This window comes from Schistocerca cancellata, chromosome 6 (genome assembly GCF_023864275.1).
Source record: "Schistocerca cancellata isolate TAMUIC-IGC-003103 chromosome 6, iqSchCanc2.1, whole genome shotgun sequence".
Lineage (NCBI taxonomy): Eukaryota > Metazoa > Arthropoda > Insecta > Orthoptera > Acrididae > Schistocerca > Schistocerca cancellata.
In genome coordinates this window covers 534965883-534989839 of record NC_064631.1, presented here as the reverse complement: position 1 = coordinate 534989839, position 23957 = coordinate 534965883, and the positions used below count along the sequence as shown (strand labels likewise).

The 23957-nt window shown below is 37.9% G+C and overlaps 1 protein-coding gene across 1 annotated transcript in view; it reads left to right on the top strand.

Annotated features, from left to right (window-relative positions):
- LOC126190812 (alpha-catulin) overlaps positions 1-23957 on the top strand; it is a 197431-nt gene that overhangs the window by 87517 nt on the left and 85957 nt on the right. The window contains exons 4-5 of the mRNA XM_049931376.1: positions 803-1051; positions 16537-16696. Of these exons, the coding sequence (XP_049787333.1) occupies positions 803-1051; positions 16537-16696 (409 nt within the window). The remainder of the gene's footprint in view (positions 1-802; positions 1052-16536; positions 16697-23957) is intronic.

Below are 23957 nucleotides of genomic sequence, written 5' to 3'. Positions count from 1 at the left end.
GAAGAGTTACTTATGATTTCTCATATCTCAGATGTTTTCTTAGGAAAACTGAGGAAAATTTCTTCAGTAAATTTGTATAAATACTACAGATCTGAAGTCTTCTGACTTCTGGAACAAAAAAATTGTGGAGCAGTAGCATAACTCTCATCTAGTTGAATCATATTTTCATGGAAAATTTCCTGGGTTCCATCACTCTTATTTACACTCAGTAAAGAAATATATCACTGTGAGATGCAATTAATGCAAAATTACTTTTTAGACATTATTTTGATGTTTTTAATGAATGTTTCATTGGAGAAATAACAACTATATAAAATTTGCACAGCTGCAATGTAAAGTACTTCAGAAATGGACAGACAGTAATTGTGAAAATCCCTGCATATTTATGGTATTACCGGTATTCGATAATGAAGGAGACAGAGATAGTTATCTGTCCCTTACAAATTTAAGCAAAACTAACATTATGTAGAAGAATGTGATGTTGATGGAAGAGGATAAAACACACACACACACACACACAGATGCTGATGGTGGCCTTGCTTCTGTGTCATTGTTGTAATTGTTGGCTACAAGTTGCACAAGTTGGGCACAGCCGCAACTGACAATTTCTGATGGGCCATTATTCTTGCATTTTGTCAAAAACTTTTCAGTTAGTTATTATAAATAATCTATCAATTGTTAAAAGTATATAAGTACAAAAGGAAGGCACAAACTGATGGTCACAGTGTCTATCCTGATGAGTGATAACAGTAACTGTCTTAAATGTCTTGTGTGCACCAGGTTCTCATACTTTCTCTCACAGGAACAATGTGAAGGCAGTTCACCTACAAGTGAAATGGAGAGTGCAGTATGTGGCGCAATTCGTGCTGCACGTGACATGGGACACCAGTTGCGACAGACAACTCTGGAACAAGCAGCAGAACTGCCAGCTGCACTACGGGGTGCACACGACACAGTTGCAGCGATACGCAATGCTGCACTTGCAGCTGATGCTGACCGCCTGCAAGACTGCTCTGATCGCTTCACTGAATGCCTTGACCACATTCTTGAGGTGAGTACATAACATGTATAAGAAAGCCTTGAACAATGTCTACAGAGTCATACTTGAAGTGATGAGTTGTGATACACAAAGGCTATCAAGTGCTCAAAAATATATTGATTGAAAAAAAAAAATTGTGTGTGCAGTCTGATCTCTCAAACCAGTATAAAAAAGACTTAATAGACCAAGAATGTCAGATGGTTTGAAAAGAAAGAGAAGTAGAATACTTTTATTCATACTGATGTACTATCCAAATCATGAATAAACTACACATCAACACACAGCAGATATCAATTACTTTTCTTAAGTATATGACAGAAAAATAAGATGATTTACTTGCAGACTTATAGCTTCAATTCTCCCTTTGCTTTTGTATAATAATAAATAATAATAATAATAATAATAATAATAATAATAATAATAATAATAATAATAATTGTACATTCAGAACTAGTACTTATTGATTATAACATCAAATTAAAATGTTTTATAAAGTAATTCCTTTTCATAAATTTTAGCTTGAAATATAGTGGACTGTTTATAAAATTATATGAAATTTTTCAGAAAACCAACTGAGATAATACTGAAGTGTTCGAAATTTGAAAAACAATACTGGTATCAACAATTACTGCTGAGGAAAAGTAATGCTTTAGGAGGATGTCCCGTCATAGGAGGTTAGGGTGATGCCTCTCTCTCTCTCTCTCTCTCTCTCTCTCTCTCTCTCTCTCTCTCTCCATCCATCCACCCATCTATCTATCTATCTATCTATCTAAATCCTTACTCTAATAGAACTCGAGTTCTCCATTTCAGACATATAGAAAATAATGATATCCCTAAGTGAATGTGCAGCAGTGGTATAAGAAGGAGCACCTTTTGCATTTGGTGTGTATGGTTTGAGGCCTCATTGAACATGTTGAAGAGGTTGTTCCAGCAGCCATTAAGGAAACACAATGCAGCCAACTGCATATTGAACACTGGAATGAATGACGCTTGCCATCTGGGCTCCAAGATCATACTTGCACCATTTCAGCAACTGGTAGAGAAGGCTGAGAAAACTGGCCTCACTTCCAATAAGCTCACAGTCTACAGCATTGTCCCTGAACTTTTAAAAACTCCCTGTTTCTAAGGCCAATGAATTACTTGAACCAGAGACTTCAAAGATTCTGTGACAACCTGGGCTGTAATTTCCTAGACTTGAGTCATTGGCTTGAGAACTGTAGAATCTCCCAAGATGGGTCAGGTTGCTCTACACATAAATGCTGTCATCCCGGTAGTGGACTATATGTGGGGTACACAAAAGGATGTTCTAGTTTAGGTGAGTCTTTGTCCTGTAGTGATAGCTATACAAGGTCCAAATGGTTCAAGAGCCAAAGAAATGCCCCCCATAAATGAGTCTTAAAATTCTAGTGATTAACTGATGAAGTAGCCCAAAGTTTAAGGCACTTTTAAAAAATATTGTGGGTAGCGTAATACTAGGTACAGAAAGCTGTTCAGAAGCCATAGTATACAGAGTTGACATTTTTGGAGTGAATCTAAGTGTGTATCGAAAGGATATCTGATGGTAAAAGGAGTTGGTGTATTCAGTGCAATAGACAGGAAACTCATATCCACCAAACACATTTGTAATTGCCCCTTCTATCAACCACCAGACTCATACCCAGATGCTGACAAAATAATCATAGAGGACTCAGCTCAGTGACACATACATTCCCCAATCATACTCTCAACATTGGAGGTTGAGAAAGACTTTGATCATCTCACAAAAAACTGGAATAATTACAGTTTTCTACAGTGGTTGGCCAATTGCCATATGGGGGTTGTAGGAAGTGGAGGAAGTAAACTTCCCCCCCTTCCCTCCCTTAGATTGAGATGGGATAAGGAGGCATGTGGGGAGAGGAGTAAGGGAGGGGGGAGAGAAAACACACTTGTGTCTTGCAATCAAGCCTCTTACTCTGTGCTTCATGGTTCCACAAAAGCAGCAGCTGCATGAAAAGTTAAGGTGACATAAATTATGTTCGTAATCAAAACTGAAACCATCAGGTTTTGATATAATGTGTATCTTAACTGCAACAATAATGTACACTTCAAAGAAAGGGAACTGTATGAAATAGAGTGCAGCACATAATAGTAACACAGCAGACAGTTGCTACCTCACACAGTATTTCAGGAAACTAATGACACTTTACTGCTTTTAAACAGTTTATTAATTTGCTACCAGTTTCAGTCAATGACCATCATCTGGCACCTGAATCAACATTAGAAAACAGAAAAATTACAACATAACCTCAATGTTAATCACTCTTGAGAGCCAGCTATAAGAGAGTGCCCACTTCATCACTCAATACCACCCCGGACTGGAACAACTGAACCACATCTTACGTCGTGGCTTTGGTTATATATCGTTATGCTCTGAAATGAGAGACATCCCAACTAAGAACCTTTCCACCACTCCTAAAGTATAGTTTGGTTACCCACCCAACCTCTACAACATCCTATCCCATCCCTATGCCTCTCCAAGTCCCAAATCATTGCCACAGGAATCATATCCATATGCAAGACACAGGTGCAAGATGTGCCCAATCCACCCACCCAGCATTTCCTATCCCAGTCCTGTCACAGGCTTATCTTACCCCCTTCAAAGGCCGAGCCACCTGTGAAAGCAGCCATGTTGTACATCACTTCTGCTGCAACCATTGCACAAATTATTATATTTGTATGACTATCAACCATTTGTCCATGAGAATAAACAACCATCACCAAACCGTGATCAAGAGCAAAGTAGACCACCCAGTGGCACAACATACAGCTGAACATAACATGCTCGATTTCAATGGCTGCTTCACAGCCCAGGCCATCGGATCTTATCCTCCACCACCAACTACTCTGAAATGCGCAGATGGTAGTTATCCTTGCAATGTCTCCACACCCAACACCCAACAGTTTTCATCCTCTTGTCCCATCATCTCCTCCCTTCTCACATTCCCTCATCCTCTTTGTGTGCCGCCCACTCCCAGTTTACATGCCCGATTTTTCCCCTTCCCTGTTTCTCTCCTATTCTGCTTCTCCACTCATCGTTTTTTTCTACACACCCCATATCTTGATGCTGCACCTGGCAGTTTCTGACCCCACCTCCTACCCGTACTCTGCTATCCCTCCCCCTTACCCATCCACTATTCAAATTCTGGTTGAAGCTGCCAGTGGTAGCAGTCATGTGTGTGAGAGATGTACTTGTTTGTGTTAATCTTTATCTGTTTTCTTTGCTGTAGGATGCTTTGGTTGAAAGCTATAGTGCGTAACAGTCTCTTTGATGTTTTCCTATTATTGTTTATAGACAAACAAGATTGATCAGTACACAATAACCAAATGTGTAAGACCAATATGAAATGTCAGACAGACAGCAAATATATTTATAAAGGTTAATAAAAAAATAAATAAAAAAGAAACAGAGAGAGAGAGAGGCAGTTAAACATTTTATTAAATGGGGTGAAGCATGTTACCAAAAACATCATTTTAAACCATTAGAACTCATTAACACTTTTAAATATCTAATAGACAGTGGTGTACTATAAAGATGGGAAACAATATCTCAGCACAGACAAAAATACTTCAACTCCCATGAACCCTACAGCCATCACAAAGCAATCTCATTAAGTAGAATAATATCACGTCTTGTATTTCAGAATGGGGATATGAAGGGGTAATATAAATTAACAATATAGACCATATATTATGGTATCAAAATAAAATGTAACAACAATGTTATCTGGAACTACAAAGAGGGTAGTATATATAGAGGATAACAGACAAGTTTGAATAATCGCAAAGCAGTCCTATAAAAAGTACTATACAAAATCTCAAATGTTCTCAAGATGGGGGAGTTAATGGCACAAAGGGTAATATAACTTATGAATGAGAACCATATAATTTCTGTCTGACTATAATGTTATGAAAAGGGTAGATTGCTACTTACCGTATAGTGGAGATGTTGAGTCACAGAAAGGCACAACAAAAAGACTGCTAAACAAATGAGCTTGCAGCCAAAAGTCTTCTTCTAAAGTAGAGAACACAACATACATCCGCCCAAGCAACAAGCATAACACATGCATACGCATGCCTGTACTTGTTTGGCAGTCTTTTGTTGTGTCTGTCTGCAGTTCAGTATCTGCACTATATAGTGAGAAGCAATCTATCATTTTCATAATATTGTCATTATTCCATCCTGGTTTTTCCATTGTTTGTATCTGTTTGACTATAAGTTAGGTGTCATGTCTACATCATTTTAGCCACTTGTATGGAGATGAACTAATGCTTTTATTGACAGGTCCTCTGCATACTAAGGTACCCTTTATGAAGTTACTGAGTTTAACACTGTGTACCTTGGACCGTTTAACTGTGATTAGTTTTTCTTATATCCATGAGATGACATAACTTCCCATTAATATACTGGAAACCTTAATCTTAATCATTTGTTCCTTTGTCCCTGTGGGACATGTGATACACTGAATTATGCATTGTACCCAGAACTTGCCACTTTTGTTTTAATTAATGCTTGAAGGATTTTTGTCACAGGTTACATTTTTTTATGTTATTGTCTCATAATGCCAGGGTTGCCATTAGTTCTGGAAATCAGGGAATTTTAAAAGTGTCAGGGAAATCAGAGAAATTTGAAAACTAAATGAAAAATCTCATTTCTGTCTCAGTAGATGAAATGGTTTGTTTACTGAGATGTCATACATAGTCACTGGCTGGGTGCCACTTCCCTACTCCCTCATTCTTTCTGCTTCTCCCCTTTCTACATTCCCCTCAGCTTGCAGTCAGTGCCACCAATTCTTGCCACTAGCCTAGCAGCTGCTGAGAGGAGGCAGTGATGCGTGAGTAGTGTTTGTTTGGATCTGATTCTCAAGAGACTGTTGGTGCAGCGGCTGGAGATGGCAGTCATGCATGCATGAGTTTTGTCTGAGTGATTGTGTGAATGTGTGTTTTCTGACAAAGGCTATAGCTGAAAATTTAGTTGTGAGAGTGTGGTTGTCTTTTCTACATGCCTGCCTATGGCTCTGCAATCATCTTCACAGTGAGCTGCAACCTATCCTCATTAGTACTGATTCTCAGAGTATTTGTGCAAGTTGTCTGTTGCATGGATTGACTATTGCGATCTCATTTCATCAACATGGTGTCTGTGACGCATGAATTGCTGGCCACATGAGTGGATTTCCACAGCGGGCCAATATCGCAGGCGATTTCTGTGGGTATCTCTAATGGATCGAGCCCGCTGATCTGAAGCCCATCATTTCCCACTAATGTGCAGGGCTTGCCTGTTGGATCTAGTCTCACTGATCTACCCGCAGGCCAGGTCTGTTTTATGTGGCATAATGTGGCGGACTTTTGTGGTTTATCCATAGACCTAAGACTGCAGTGCTCCTTAGCAGGTCAGAGGCTAGCAAGTACATTGTACAGTGTGATGCTTTATAGACATTTTATTTATTCTTGTACATTTTGGCACCCCAAAAGTAGTTTATATATTAAAAAGTATGGATGATAAGAAGTAGTTTGTGGCAGACCCTGGCATTTTGTACGCTACGTACTCGTGTATTTCTCAGAAGAAAAATCACATCATACCTGTAAAATAATAGACATAAAACAGTGGGTAATAATGAACAATAATGAACATGGTAAAACCAACATTTTATTGGTGGTCACCTATAGTGCTGGTTCTCACAACACTTCCCTGCCTTATTCACTTATTTCCAGACACCTACATTTTTCTGAGGCTATTTCTGGAACCACTGAAGGTATTTTAAATCTGTCTTGTGACTTCAAGGAAATGCATATTTTTGTCCCAAAATGTGTTTTGTTTTATTGAAATAAAATAACAACAGTGGTCTTAATGAGACACACACATCATTTGGCTTCCTTTCTACATGTAAAAAGTTCATTACAAAAGATGTTGATGTTAGTACATAAGAGTTTAGCTTATACAGGGGAGAAATACAGAAGTCCTTACATTTTTTGTCATTGTATGTATTTACTTACCCTTGAGATCTCAAACTTTGACAAGGAAAAATGCTAAAACTTCTCCAGAAATGTTACATTTTGTATTTTATGTCTTTATGACATTTTGTACATTGAGATTTTGTTTTCATTTCTGTTTTCCAACATGGCTTCAGGTGCCATATGATGGTCATTGACAGAAACTGGTAGCAAATTAATAAATTTTTCCAAATCAGCCAAGTGTCATGAGCTTCCTGAAAGTTACATCCGCTGTTGGCAATAACCAGAGAGAATACTTGTCATACAGTATTTGTTAGCTAGGTAACAAAAAAATAAAAAAAATTACTGCCAGTCAGAGCCGGCTTGCTAAGACAACCTGCGGAACACTATTTAGGACACACAGTGTGAAAGTATACTCACAACAAAAATTTATTGGATCTAATGGCAACAAATAGATTTCATCTAACCTCTTTGAGGATGTGTACATTGAAACTGGTACTATGACTGTGATGCAGTTGTAGGAAGAATGATAACTGAAGTACAAAGGCCAACTAAAACAAGTAGAAAGATTTATACGTTCAATGAACTAGATAAAGTAGTAATAGTGTTTTATTTCAAGGACATCAATACATTTAGCTCTGAGGAGGAGCACATGGCTTGAGTTTAGAAAAATACTTGACCATGCACTGGATAGAGAAGATAACAAAGAAAATGAAATTGAGGATAGCGAAGCAAAACAGGAATGCTGAACTCTGTTTTCAAATTTTCTTTGAAAGTAAATTGCAGTAATAGCCCCAGTTTCATTTTTGTAAGATGTCAGAGATGAAATATATAGATACTAATGTCAGGGTTGTTGTGGAACAGCTGAAATCACTAAAAAATTTAAGCCCCAGGACTTGATGGAAATCCTGTAAGCTTCCCTGTAGAACTTGTGAGTGAATCGTCCCCCTTTTTAACTGTAATATACCAGACACATGAGCTAGAGCAGTATGGCCATTAGTTGGAAGAAAGGTAGCAGAAATAATCCATGGAACTGTCCCCCAGTACCATCGACATCCATCTATCGTAGAATCTTGGAACATATTCTGGGCTCAAATGTTATGAGATATCTCATCAGACTGGTCTCTGTGCCAACCAGCACAGATTCTGAAACCATCAGGCATTTGAAACAATTTGTGCTTTTCTCGCATGGCAATCTGAAAGCCTTCAGTGAAGGCAGTTAGATAGATTTGGTATTACTTCTGAATTAGTATCACAGCAACATTTATTAGTGAAATTACATTTACATAGGCTATCAAGTGTAATTTTGTCTGCATTGAGAATTTATTGGTAGGGAGGATGCATCAACAACAAATGTAGGAGTAATTCATTTGTAGCCTAGGGAAGTGTGTTGTAACCCTTGCTGTTTGAGTTGTATATTAATGCCCTGACAGACAAAATTAATAGTAACCTCAAGCTTTTTGTACATCATGCAATTATCTACAGTGAAGCATTGTCTGAAAAAAGCTGCACAAACATTCAGTCAAATGGTGCAAATATTGACATCTTGCTTTAAATGTTCAGAAATGTAAAACTGTGCACCTCACAAAAAGAAAAAAAAAACCATAGTATCCTATGACAACAATGTGGATGAGTCTCAGTTGGAGTCAGTCAGCTCATACAAATACATGGGCATAACAATTGTTAGGGATATGAAGTGGAACAATTGCATAGGTTTACTCATAGGTAAAGCTGGTGGTAGACTGTGGTTCAATTGCAGAATACTACAGAAATGCAAAGAGTCCACAAAGGAGACTGCATACAAAACACTTATGAGACCCATACTAGAATACAGTTAAAGTATGTGGCACCCATAACCAAATAGGACCGACAGCAGATGTTTGAACAGATACAAAGAAGGGAAAGACGAATGGTCACAGGTTCATTCAACCCATGGCAGAGTGTCATGAAGATACAGAGAGAACTAAACTAGCAGGTGCTTGAAGACATATGCAACCTATCCCATGAAAGTTTCTAGAACCAACTTTAAGTAACAAATCTAGGCATATATTACGAACCCCCACATATCACTCCCATAACGATTATGAAGACAATTACAGCACATGCAGTTGCATTCAAGCAGTCGTTTTTTCTGTGCTCCATAAGTGAATGGAATGGGAATAAGTCTAAATAAATGGCATAGTGGGAAGTACCATCAGGCATGCTCTTCACAGGGGTATGCAGAGTATGGTTGCATATGTAAAAGTACTGAACTGAAAAACTAATGAAAAATGAGTAAGACAATTAACAGATTGTTTCATTACCTCTCTGAAATGATAGCAAACACAAATGAGTGTGTTGACCAAAAAATTATAATTTCATATGTGGTGTATCACTATATCTTAGTTTATAGAAAGTGCCCCAGAAAGTAACATTGTCTCTAATGTTGTATATTGATACACGTCAATTGAGATAGTAGACTTGAATGAGGACTTTGTTTTTGGCATACCCCATAAGTGCAACTCAGATTTACTGAAAATTTGTGTATTTTACAATGTCAGTTTTAAGCTCATTTAATTGAAACAGGGCAGGACAAATAATCTTCAGTACACATGAGGGTCACATTCAAACAAATTGCAGCTTCATTTCATGTAGGGAGTGCTTAAAACCAAGCATACCATGCTATTTTCTGGAAAATTGTACTTGTAATATTTCTCAGATAAATCTTCAGATAAATGTACTTTCAACTTTCAATAAACTTGATTGGAAATTTTGACACTTATAAACATTGTTATTGATTTTGTTTCCACATAGACCAATATATCTAAAACATTTATGAGAAACATGTTCAGTTAAAAACAAAAATATATGTATCATTTATAAAGGAAAAGCAATAGTTATTCTTACCTACTAGATAAATAGCATAGAAGTAGCAACTGGAGATGAATGGCTGCAAATATTAACAATATACTCAAAAAAATTATTAGAAGAAACGTGTATTCTTGTTTTGGTGTTCACAACACTTCATGCCTTCCTCTAAGTACAGTCAAACATATCTTTCTACGGGGGTTTACCACCATTTCTGGGGTTCCTACCAAAATGGATTGTTATACAATCACTTACAGAAAACAACATAACAACCATTATAACAGAGCATTTGGGAGTGACCAGAAGCTTCATAAAATTGATATTTCCATTTATTTCTTTGTTGTGCCAAAGATATAATCAAGACTGATGAAATTTTGAAACTGTGATGGCCAAGTCACTGGCTGCCTTCTACAAATCTATTGATCAGGACCTATTTGATATAAAGTACACCAAGTCAAAAAAAGAAAAATGTGCCAAGCATACAACTTACTGCAACCATATCAACAACTGCATTCTTACTGCAGCAGTTTTGGAGCAGTTTGTAAAAATGTCCAGTATTTGTGCTCAAGTTATGTTGCTTGTCATGGTACAACCAGTGAGGATTTTCTTCTTGCCAGTAGTGTGCATTGTAGATATTTGCCTCACCATTGGATTTGAAAGTAGCTTCATCAATCCATTGTATATAAACTGGGAAGTCCAGATTGGGAGTTAAGAGCCAGTTGCACCAGGTGATTCTCATCTGGATATAATTTTCATTAATTCCTGATGGGCATGACAAAGATATGGATGTAACCACTGTAGAGTAGGATCTTTCAGATAGTATTTAATCTCTCCTCGGAATCCTGTGCTATTCTTCCGTGTAAAGATGTGCTTTGAAATTGAATGATCCATTACTGAATGAATCAAATAAGCTCATTAAAGACCACTACAGAAACCTTTGATAACATACCGCCAAAATGCCTGTTAGTAGATGCGGGTTAATGGCAGTAGCAGTGAAGAAATTCCAGTTATCTCCTCTACCTACCATAAGCAGTCCCAAATGTTTGGTTAATTGGTATGCTGTCAGTAAGGTTGTGATGATATCGTAAAATCAACACAAAACCCAAAAATACAGTTTGGAGAGAAAGTTTCAGTTTTGAAAACTCTATGCAAAAGGACTATAGCTATTTAAAATTCTGAAGTTGGATTCTTTTTTGCCAATTTCTAGTAGCTTCCAGGGCATGTATGTTCACCATTCAGTTCATCTTTATTGGTTTACCCAAGAGACATTTAACCTGAAAAATTGTGCACATCATTTTCCAGAAAAATGGGCAGTATGATAGGTCTTATATAATTCTGTGTATAATTTTGTATTTTTTGGTTTGCTTTGATTTTATTGGCTGAGGTACAGAACAAGCTGTAATTTATTATTGTCCTGTGTTCTTGCTCTATTGTTAATATTTGTAATGTTAAGTAAGATTAAATAATGTATAATCTTTCTTCTCAGTATTGGTTTTCTTAGATGCCAGATGAGTTAAACTTTTTAAATTACAGTTCTGAGCATTTTGAAAGGTGTTAAAATGTTCTAGGCTAATATCAAGTTCAGGGTCAGGCCTGGTGGTCTAGCAGTAAATCGCAAGCCTGGAAACAGAGAAGTCATAGGATCAAAGTGCAGTGTGACCATGGAAAATTTTAGTCTGCTTTTCGTCTAACCTTCACTTCTCAGTGATGTGAAGAGTTGACTGGAATGACAAATGGTTCAGATTACATGTAAAATTGCAGGCCCCTTGCCACAGTTGGAGGACTGCCGTGGATTAGGGCTGCTTCAAATGCTGGTTCTCTAAGCCTTCTCATAGTGTTCTTCAAAATGAGTGTCTTTTTCCCTCCAGACATTCCCACTTGAGTTCCCAAAGCATATCTGTAACACTTGCATGCTGATCAAACCTACTGGTAACAAATCTAGCAGCTCGCCTCTGAACTGCTTCGGCGTCTTCTTTCAATCCTACGTGGTTCAGATCCCACACACTTGAGCAGTACTCAGGAACAGGCCACACTAGCATCCTATATGTTGTCTCCTTTACAGATGAACCATCCTTTCCTAAAATTCTCCCAATAAACTGAAGTTGATCATTTGCCTTCCCTAACACAATCCATAGATGCTTGTTCCATTTCATATCACTCTGCAACATTACAGGTTTGTTTATCCTACTCGTCTGCTGCATTAACTTAAATTTTTCTATGTTTGTAATGGGCTGTCATTCATCACACCAACTAGAAATTTTGTCTAGGTCATCTTGTGTCATCTTAAAGTCATTGACCTTTGACACCTTATTGTACACCAGGAGATCATCAGCAAACAACCACAGACTGCTGCCTACCCAGTCTGCCAGATAATTTGTGTGTACAGAAAGTAGCAATGGTCCGGTCCCACTTCCCTAGGGCACCCCTGATGTTACCCCTGTCTCCTATGAACATTCATGTTTGAGGACAACATGCTGGGTTCTATTACTTAGGAAGTCTTCAAGCCAGTCACATATCTGGGAGCTTATTGCATATGCCTGTACATGCGTTAACAGTCTGCAGTAGCGTACTTTATCAAATGCCTTTCGGAAATGTAGAAATCTGTTGCCTGTCATCTGTAGTTTCCAGTATATCATGTGAAAAAAGAGCAATCTGGATTTCACATGAGGGATACTTTCTAAAGCTGTGCTGTTTTGTGGACATAAGCTTTTCGGACTCTAGGAAATTTATTATATTAGGACTCAGAATATGCTCTAGAATTCTGCAGCAAACTGCTTGATGCTCACATGGAAGCTAAAATCTAGAAATAGTCAACTGAATGGATGCATCACATCACATTTGGTAAAATGCGTGATGAATGATCTTACAGTGAATGTAATTTTGCAAACCTCCCTGTTAAGGATGAGTACTTGGAAACTGAAAGGTTTAAATTCAAATTTTGGGTGATATCGGAAGAAAAGACAATATAGTAAACTCCCATTTATCCAAAATAATTGGGACAGCAGCTGGTTCAGATAACGAAAATTTTGGATAAATCAAAGTCCCTTTGTTTTCACGTGTGAAACACTCCTAATTGTGTCAGTACTGTGAAATATGATCATAAAACATGCGTAGGGTACATAGAATGTTATTGATATGGTTGAGAATAAGCCTGCATGTTTTTCACTGAAAAAATTGTGTTGACGTGTTAAAAAGGTGCCAAAGTATGATTGAAAACTCAAAGTTTTAAATGCTGAATAGCAAAACTCATTTATTTTGTGTTCTTACAGAAAAAATCTGCCTTATTTGGCAGCAAGAAAAAACAGGAGTTTTAATTTTATTAGCTACTCTCTTCAATAAAAAATAAACTACTGTACAAAATTATGAAACAAATCTAGAGATTACTCAAAGGAACAAAAAGTTTGTCTAGAGGAACTTTAAAGTAAAAAACAAAAAACTTTTACCTTATGGATGTTGAAGTTCTAGTACGCTTGATTAGAATTTATTTTTTTGGTAAAATAGTGTGCAATGGTTTCTTGTTTTTTGGTTTGAGAAACTTTTGTTGCGGCAATATCTTTCCTACATTGGAAACAAATGATTTCGGGACAAGTTGCCTCCTCCTGTTGGCTGATGTACTCCAGAACGGTTTGGATTGCTTCATAACCGGCTGTGTGAGGAATCTTTTTCTCTGCTTCGTCATCAAAGACATATTCTTCCGATGCTTCCTAATTGGTTGCAATTAGGGTGATTTATTCTTCAGTCAAATCAAAAAAGTCATTCTTCATCCACTCTTCAATGTCTTCAAAGTTCGAGTCTTCACAACCCGGTACCTTCTTCAGTAAATTCACCAAAATTATGTGATTTTCATCTGTTTTTGGCACATTAGCTTGAGTTTCGGTGTTACCTCCTTCTTCCCACCAGCGATGAGTTGCCTTATGATCTAAGAGTTTTTTCCAAGACCTAACAAGAGAAATTGGAGGAATTGGATTTCAAGTGTTTACAATCCAATGAATGACACTTAAAACATTGATTTTTTAAGATTTTGCACAAAATCTTCAGCATCAATCACATCGATTAAGTGTTCCAGCAGCTTGCAGGTGTAATTTTTTTTCATCGCCCCAAGAACACCTTGGTCCATTGGTTGACATAGAGACATGATGTTTGGTGGGAGAAATACAACTTTGGTATCCCCATCTTGTAGATCGTCTGGGTGAGAAGGAGCATTGTCCACAAGAAGTAGTGCTTTTCAAGGAAGTCCATTTTCCTTGCTAAATTTTTCTACAGCTAGAACAAACTCTGCCTGGAACCACTCTTTGCAGATGGCATCATTCATCCATGCCTTAGACTGATTCGTGTACCACAATGGCAAAGATTTATCAGCTGGTTGCCTTCTAAATGTTCTTGGTCTTTTGGAGTTGCCAATATAAGTAAGGCTCAATTTTATGATTGTCAGTGACTTTAGTGCATGTGAGGACAGTAACCTTTTTTTTTCTGGATGACTTTTTTCTTTTATAGAGGCAAGAGTTTTTGTTGGCAACATTTTGTAATTCAACATGGTTTCATCACAGTTATAAAGTTGATCACAAGTATAACCTCCTTTGTCAAGGATTGTGTGCATTTTCTTCTTAAACTCAATGATAGTGGCTTCATCCATGGATAATGATTCACCGCTGATGGCAATTTCCCAAATGCTATGCTGCTTCTTGAACCGATGCAGCCAGCCATCACTTCCGAGGAATTCTTGCTCCTTTCCTTCAATCAGCTCACAAAAAGTCATCGCTTTTTGATGAAGTAGAGGACCTTAAACTGGCATACCTTTGGCTCTTATTTGTTTGTGTCACAAAAATAAGGCCTCTTCTAACTGAAGATGTGCATCTTTTCTCATTCTTTTTGGAGATTTCATTGTGCTGCCTGACAATTGGATGGAACAAAATTTTTCAGTTTCTGATTAATTTGTCTTCTAATCAGTAATCATATTCCTACCGACATTCAAATCTGCAGCAACTTTCACAAGTGGCTCACTAGCATCAAACCTCTGCAAAGCGTGAAGCTTTTGTTCCAGCGAGATCACACTCTTTCTTTGTTTTGCGTCCGTAGTCACATTCAGAATTTTTTTACTGACACTACTGATTCTTTTTTGGCGTTTGGCCACTTTTATCTGTGGACATTTTAAAGCATATAGTGTGAGCACAAAACGTTAATTCGAAAACACACAGACGCATGACTTGACAACACTCAAGACGCACTAGACAAAGCTTTTGACTTTTGAAACCAGGCTGTGGCAGCCACGGAATGAAAACATTGGATACATCTATCCCCTCTCCCCTGTCCTACCCAAGCCCATGTGGCAACACAACAGTGCATTGTACATTCACTGTAAAATTGTTAAATGCTCGGCTTCGTCTGATGTACTGACAACAGGCGGAAAGTGTTTGCGCCGCACTCTCATTGTCAGTTTCAAAGGGCTACATCATGCTGCGTAGAACAATACTGTATGTACTGTACTTCCAAGGAGTTCCAATAGATGGCAGTGGCAGGAAACGACACAATACGAACAAAAAACATGCTATAACTTCAACCTGATCAGCCAGCCCAGGACATCTTCTCTAATGTTGTAAGCTCTTCTGCCTGTTTCTTGTATGTCCATCTTGAACTCCTGTGGTGTGTCCCGTATGTTTTCCATTTTATCCCATGGACTTCATTCAATGGAACAAGGGACCCATGACCACATAGTTTGCTCCCTTTAAAAATCGCACCAACCAACCTAAAACTTCAACCAACACACACGTAAATTTGGCTTCATTCGAACTTTTGATACATGTCAGTGCACTGATTAGCAGTAGACTGCCAAAAAACACCGGCAAATGCATGGCTCCAGGTGAGACAAGCTGAAGCTTATCAAGTGTCAGTCTAGCTAGCAAAAAGCATAGCTGTGCGATGCATCATACAGTGCCAATGTGAGCCGCGAAAATTGGAAAATTTTTTTTCAGTTAAAGCGGATTTTGAATAAATGCAATTCGGGTAAACAGGAGTTTACTGTACTGCTTATCACACTGCTAATAGTTGTCAAAAATTTGTTGTAACTATAAATTAAATTTCCAGTTGAATTGAGGATGATTATCAGTACCTCCCTCCCACCTCCAAAAAAAGTCTCTAGACTTGTTTGAAAAATAAGTATTAACATCTTCTAAAACAGTATCATTTCCAAAAGGAGTCTATGTTTGTCTATTGGTATTGAAGCTGTTGTTGAATGAAGTAGAGAAGTAAATCCTTTTCCATTCAGTATCATTAAACTGTAAATTTTTGTCATTATAATGAATGGCTCAGAGTTTAAATGTTGAGTAAGGTTCTTGATTTAGTTTTGGTAAAGCATAGTATATGTAGAACATGGCAAAATGTGGCATGATTCTGATTGCACATGAAACTTATGCTTGTGTCTTATTCTAGCAGTTATATGGATTGTCTTGAGAGGACAACTTAAGTAACAAACAATAGTTGTGAATCATATTTACCATATGTATCATTAACAAGACTGATATTTGAAATGACCAATATTTTGCTCACATTGAACTGAAAACTGCAACTATGTGTTGCCTGCACATCTTCAAATGAAAAATTTAGAAACCATTTGCTGTGGACAAATTTTCATTCAGAATGTTTGTAATTTTCACCTTCCATTTTAGGTGTGCAAGCTTCTCAGACATATAGCAGTTACCGACACTCTTCAAGTTTCTGCCAAATACACAGAAATTAATTTGAGGATATATGGACCACAAGTTATAACAGCTGCTCACACTTTATCTTTGCACCCAACATCAAAAATAGCAAAGGAAAATCTTGAAGGTAATTTTTCATTTTAGCTGAAATACCACATAGTTCAGCTGGAAGTAAAATGAGTGTTACTGGATCAAACAAACTGACATTCTATTTCTGAACTGTATTTGAATTTTTTAATTTTTTATTTATATTTATATATATGTTTTGTGTTGGTTAGAACACATTAGTTACTTTCACATTTATAATTGAATAGAGCTTGATGTAGCTAAGCTTTTGAGTACATAATCTGATGATTCAAATAGAAGTGTTTAATCTTTATCACAAATAATAATTCTGGTTATCCATTTTTAGAGTTAGGCAATGGTTTTCAGGTCATTCAAAATACTTGATTAAAGTAGGTAACACATCTTAAACAGTGTATGCACATGCTACATCACTACAGTCTTCGATGTGACCTGAAGATGACTGTCTAAATAACCAAAAACTGGTCATTTGAATTATAATTAGTGATAAAGACTAGTAAAACTGGTCTGGTAAAGACTGAAGTTTTACTCCTATGTTATTATATCCTCTCTTGACCCTATATTGAGAATGTTTGAAATTGTTTCACAGTGAGGTCTTTCTTTCAACCGATTGTATGCTTCCCTTAATTATTTTTCTGTGCATTGAATACTTCCATAACAGGTACATTCTGCATGTTTACAAACATAAAGTGAGATACAATGCTTCTGTGTTAACATCATTGCTACCTAGTTGTAAATGTGTGTCCAGTTTTCAGTGGTGTGGATCTTTTGCACTCACTACTCTGGTACCATGTAGCTTTGTGTCATTCTTTTCCAGTCATATTTATGCCTGATATTGTTTTCTTCTTACACCACTTCACTTCTTTCAAAAAAGTATATCTAATCAATAGCTTGGAGAGTTTTTATGTACCAGGTTGCGCTTTGAATTTCAGCTCTCATCAAGACCTCCACAGACAATTGCCATAGACCCAGAAGCTGGTAGATGTGTTCCTCTCTTGACTTCTCTCTGCCTCTCTTATCAGTAAAGATGACCATTTCAGTGTTATGCCTTGTGCTTATCAATGTGTACCTTTCATTTATCATTCCAACACAGTGCTAAGACAGTCCCTTGACACCGAAAAATTCGTTCACTTTACTGAAGGTTTGTATGTTTTACTGAATGAGGTAATCTCGGCTTGGATGTCCTTGTAGCTCCCACAAGACTGGTTTTGGTAGTTTTCATTTCTGAAATAATGGTAGTATTGATGTAACATCTATCTGTAAATACAGTGTAATCTTTTCTAGATAAATACCCAGGCAATATTATCCCTAAATTCACTGTCAGATCTCTCACCTGCATAAAAATTGTAGACATATGTTGCATCTGGCTCTAATAATATGTTTAGTTAAACACCATATTTATTTGCCTTTTGTGGCATGTATTGCTTAAAATACATGTAACCACAAAATTTAACATTTTGTGTCGTGTAGTTATCTTATGAGATGGCATGTATGCACTTTGGAAATTAGCAGACGCCATTTGTACAAGAAGTCTCACTCTTTTCAGTGTATTGTAGGCAGTTTCCCCTTTTTCCATGACAAAATAATAATCATTTATATGAAAGTTTCTGAGAACAGACAGGTAATTATCATGACTCAAAATGCTAGGACTGAAATTGCATGAAACAACATGATTCTAGGACTAATTTTTATTTATTGGTCCTCTAAACTTAGGACTTCACAGTAAACAAAAAAGGAGAGGGCCATTCCTTAATTACTATCCGCATTTCATAAAATTTTTACACATTCATCATTATTAGTAAAAATTAATGTTACACCTTATTTTATTGCTCTATACACTTCACAAAAACAATTTTAATTGGTGCTACACTTTTTATGTTTCTGCATACCCCATTACTGTATAGATGGGATGCTTGAGCAAGTAATTGTTCATGGTTGATTTGAAATTTTTCCTTTCCATTATTACTTTTGTGGATTTGGGTAATGTGTTACACAGTTTGATGCGGGGATGGTGTATGCCATTTTATAGTAGTGCTGTATATGGCTGTTGTAAAGGTAGACCATTCATTTTTGTCGTAGCTGTACATAGATTCACTATGTATGATGCAGGGACTGTTAGTATTTAATTTTTCTTATAATTACATTTTCTAGCATTTAAATAAATGAGTGTGGCAAAATTTCATTTTTTCTAAGTAACTGCTTGCATAACGATCTTTGATCAACCCTGTCTATTAGTCCAATAAGCTTTTCTGTAATTTAAATGATTTCAAACATGCTTCATGATTTCCCCAAAATTCTACACCATATTTCAATACCAAGTGATCATAAGTAAAATATATGGTCCTGAGTTTATCATACACATTTTCTTATATTTATGTTGTGAAACATGTTTTGTTCAGCCTTCTGTTTATGTAGTCTGCATGTGTATCCCATTCCATGTTTTAGTGTAGCCCTACACAATGAAATTGTATACTCTCCATTCTTTTCTAATTGTTTGTACATTTCTGGACTGGGTGGTGAATATTTCCATTGCAAGAGTTTCTACCAGATTAATAATAAACCTCTTTGCATAAAGTATTCTACTATATTCAGTGTGACAGTTTTAATGTGTTCTCAAAGGTTTCCTTGGTGCTACCTGTATTTAAGATGCTGGTGGCATCAGCAAATGGTATAGTTTTCTGTCACTATTTTTTACACGTAAATCATTTACATGTAGTAGAAACAGGATTGGAACCATCATATATGAAGCTTTGCATTGTGAAATCTGGTACATATGAATATACATTCTGATTTTAGCAAGGGCTACTTCCACTTTCTTGGTGTATGTTAGTTGAAGAGGAATTCATGTTCAGTATTGTCCTTATGCTTCAGTGGTCATACAGATTAGTTTGCTCCTTCATAGTATTCTTGATAGAATCAACAATAAAGCACAAATAAGTTCTCAATGTGCACCATTGGCATCCAAAATTACAGTGCTGTATTCAGTTAATATAGCCATATCTGCCACACAGACAGTGATGTTCCAGCCTTATCAGACTCCGACAGTGTGAGATCCTCATCCTCAGCCTTTGTCACTATTCCTTTAATGATAGGGGGTCTACCAGCTACAACCCATGCAACCTTATTTCAATTCCTGTTACTCAAATAATAGCTTTTCCTCATCATATTTCCCTGAAATCCAATACCCTCTCACCGAGCGAGGTGGCGCAGTGGTTAGCACACTGGACTCGCATTCGGGAGGACGACGGTTCAATCCCGTCTCCGGCCATCCTGATTTAGGTTTTCCGTGATTTCCCTAAATCGCTTCAGGCAAATGCCGGGATGGTTCCTTTGAAAGGGCACGGCCGATTTCCTTCCCCATCCTTCCCTCACCCGAGCTTCCGCTCCGTCTCTAATGCCCTCGTTGTCGACGGGACGTTAAACACTAATCTCCTCCTCCTCCAATACCCTCTCCTATTATGTCTCCCATTATTTCATACACTGATCCCAACAGCAGTCTTAGGCTGATCCTGATTTATCATTCCAACTGACCTTCCACCAATAGAAGCAGAAGAAGTACAGCGCAAGAACAGAAAGGAAGAGGACAGCCCCATATGACTCAGGCATTCTGTATATGTCTACTAGCATACATCTCAAAAGGAGGATGAGGAGATTAATGTTTAATGTCCTGTTGACAACGAGGTCATTAGAGACGGAGCACAAGTGCAGATTAGGGAAGGATAGGGAAGGAAATTGGCTGTGCCCTGTCGAAGGAACCATCCCAGCATTTGCCTGAAGTGATTTAGGGAAATCAAGGAAAACCTAAATCAGGATGGTCGGATGCAGGTCTGAACTGTCATCCACCCGAATGCAAGTCCAGTGTGCTAACCACTGCGCCACCTCGCTCAGTGATCCCTGAAGGGCTCTTAAATTTATAAATTACATTATGTATATGCTCGCCTTTTATTTATATGACTGACTCCTACTTACACTTGCGTACTCTGGCATCCCCCCCCCCCCCTCCCCCAACACACAATCTCCCTCATTCCTGACGTAAATGTGATACATCTGTAGTAAATACGTAGGAGGACAGAGAGAATCTAGACACAAGGAATGCTTACTCATGATGACATTGACCCCACTGTTGACCCCAAAATGCAACAGTCTGGTGTGCAATGACTGCAGTGGAGGGATTGTGGAGAAGCCATTCTTTAGATTTGTCAGAATGGCTGTCAGCTCTCTCACCTGAGCATTGTGGGCTCAGTGGTGTGAAGATAGACTACAGGAATCCTTTGGAGGTGGAGGTGGCTGCAGCAAGACTGACAGTGTTCAGGAGAACTCATTATTGTTCATCAGCTAGATCAGATACAGATGGATGCCTTTGTCCAGTAGTTGCAGTCTGGCATCAATCCAGAGCGTCCTGCGGATGTAGTCAGGTGTCTGTCTCTGGCTCACGTGAAGTGACCTACGATGTCGCATGTGGCAAGGACAGCAGCATCGTGGCTCTGCAGTGCGACACATTGAATCCCAAGTAAACAGCTGGTGGTCAGCTGAGGCTAACAGCATTCTTGCAGTCCATATCAACTGGGCTTAGCACAGCTGGTGACTGCTGGACAAAGGCAGCAATGGGAATGTGGAGCAGCTGGCACCCCAAACTTGGGGCCACCACATTTGAATGGCAGGCTGACAATGATGTCAGCTGTCTGCTGGATGCTGGTAGGGCTGCTGGTGTGGTTGCCGTCTGATTATGGTCACCAGTTCCAACCTACTAGTGGCTTGATCGGCATATATAAGTAACGCCACAGTAACTGTTTGGATGCCTGGCAATGAGGGCATGCACTATCAGCAGATGCAATGCTGTCTTGACGTAATGTGTGGTGTGATTTACAGGTGGGTTGTATCATCAGTCACGTGCCTTTGGGACTCAATATTAAATTTTTACTTCACCCTTTTATGATTTACATGAGAGAATCATGTAACCACCACATGTGCTGCCTTTTGAACTCAAACGCAATCCATGTAGAAGAAGATACTGGTGGGCATATATATGACTGATCCATCCTACACAAGGTCTTCAGAAAGACCCCAACCCACCTATTGCACTTGTCAACATGATGGAGGGTGTGTTGTGTTGCACATCAAACCTCATCTCACTAGGTTTTAATGCGGCCAACAGAATGGGTGATGGGAGTTACAGGTTCCTCATGTGTATTCATATTTGTAGCATACACATCTCTCTTTAACCAGCTCCAGAAATAGAAGTCTAGTGGGGTTAGGTCAGGTGATATGGCATGCCAGTTAATGGGTCTGCCTTAGCCAATCCATCATTGAGGAAATGTGTTATCCAGATTATGGTATACCTGTCAGGTACAGTGAATTGTTGATCCACCATGTCACATGTACATATGTAATCGTTACTGTAAATCATCTCTTCCAAAAGTACTGGTTGGTCCTCTGTCAGGAAATGTGAGTATGCTGTGGCTTTCATGCGATTTGGTAGGGACACAGGCTCTGTCACTAGGTCATACCACACCAGATGTTCACTGAGAACCTAACTTGAAATCTTGTCTTCCTAGTGTCATGTGGGTTCTCCATCACCAGTGTATGAGAATTGAAGGTGTTCATGATACTATTGCATATAAATGTAGTGTCATGTGTAAATAAAGTGTATTGTATGACTTCCCTGTGTACAGCCAACCATTCACAAAATTGTTGTCCGCTTCCTGAATCGCCTGGATGCAGGTGTTGCATGAGCTGCACATGGAATGGGTACAATGCTCGGAATGTAGTGTTTGCCACACTTGCATTTGTGGAATATCAAACTGATGGCTAATCCGCTGTGTATTGGTGGTAGGACTCTGTTGTACTATTGCAGTAGTGTCTTCCCTTTCCTCAACTGACTGGATGGCCTCACATTCTGATGTTGTATGTACACTGGATGGATTCATGTTATGTTCAAAAAAACCTGGGGAAGTACCCTGGCCCAGGGGGTCCATTGATCAGGGAAACATCTCTGGTATTCTGTCACAGATCATGAGCACTGCCATTATAGTAGCTATACACAAACAACATGTCTGCATATTCTGCATAGGTAAACATATGCGACATGTTGGTATTCAAAAAGATGTTGGTTTTGCTCAATTAAACAACATTTTAGCACGACACACACATGGCATCATGGCTGCTAACTGATCCATTTCATGATTGAACACTGGGTACACTTGCAGATGTTGCCTCAGTGCAACATCACAGTACTGCCATCTGTAGGAGAACCCCCACATCTGTTGTAGGATGGATCAGTCATTCTGCCCACCATTATTCTGTCCACCACAGCACCTGCACGGGATTTCAGTAAGTAACATTCGCACTTGTCTTCATAATATTCATTCATGGATGTGTGTAGTATTCAACCTGTTCCCTCGCGGGTTCCAAGACAATAGAAAATTGGACACATGTTTGTAGGACTTTTTTAGTTTTTCACATGTAGAATCACCTCACAAGTTATGTGGCATTCCTTCTGAATCACCATGTATGTATGAAAACTTGTCACAAAAAATTTACCCTTCTAAATTGCTGTTCTTCCAAGTAATTAAATAAGGTTATTGTAATATCTTAAAAGTTTAGAAGTAGGAAACATGCCATGATATCTTGTATACTTGCCTGGAGAAGACTGATGCTGCCAACAGTTGATTGTGATTGTTCTTCATTCTGCTTCATGGCAAAAGTCTTTAATTTTGTTAATTATATACATGATGTGGAACAGGTTTTATATTTTTCAAATTAATTTTTATTTCAATGTAGGTAATATCTCCTTCTACTACCAATTTTAACTTTCAACATCTCACATAGTGGCCACAACCTCTGGTTTCCAACAACTTAAAACTCACAACTGCACAAATTGCTTTGGCCAAACACCAGCCCTTATATACATTCATGACAAACATATTATTTTCTTACTGTTACAATTTCAATGTATCACTAGTTACAATGAAAATAAGTTTGTTCAAATTCATTGAAAAATGACAACCTATTCAGGTGGAAAGAATAACAGATTTTTAAATGAAATATTTTATAAAGCAAAAATCTTTCATATAATAAATTTTGTAAAGTAAATCCTTTTAATAATTAATATACAAATATATTAAGATTACATCAAAAACAAATTAACTTTCTAATAACCTAGAATCCCTAACTTTTATCATTTTATACAAATAGTTGTGTCAAATTTACGAAGAATTTTGTAGTATGAACCCACTTATCAGAATGATGTCCCCACAGCTGGAACACTTGCACTGATTCCCTTGAGAAGGTTCTCATAAAGCCGT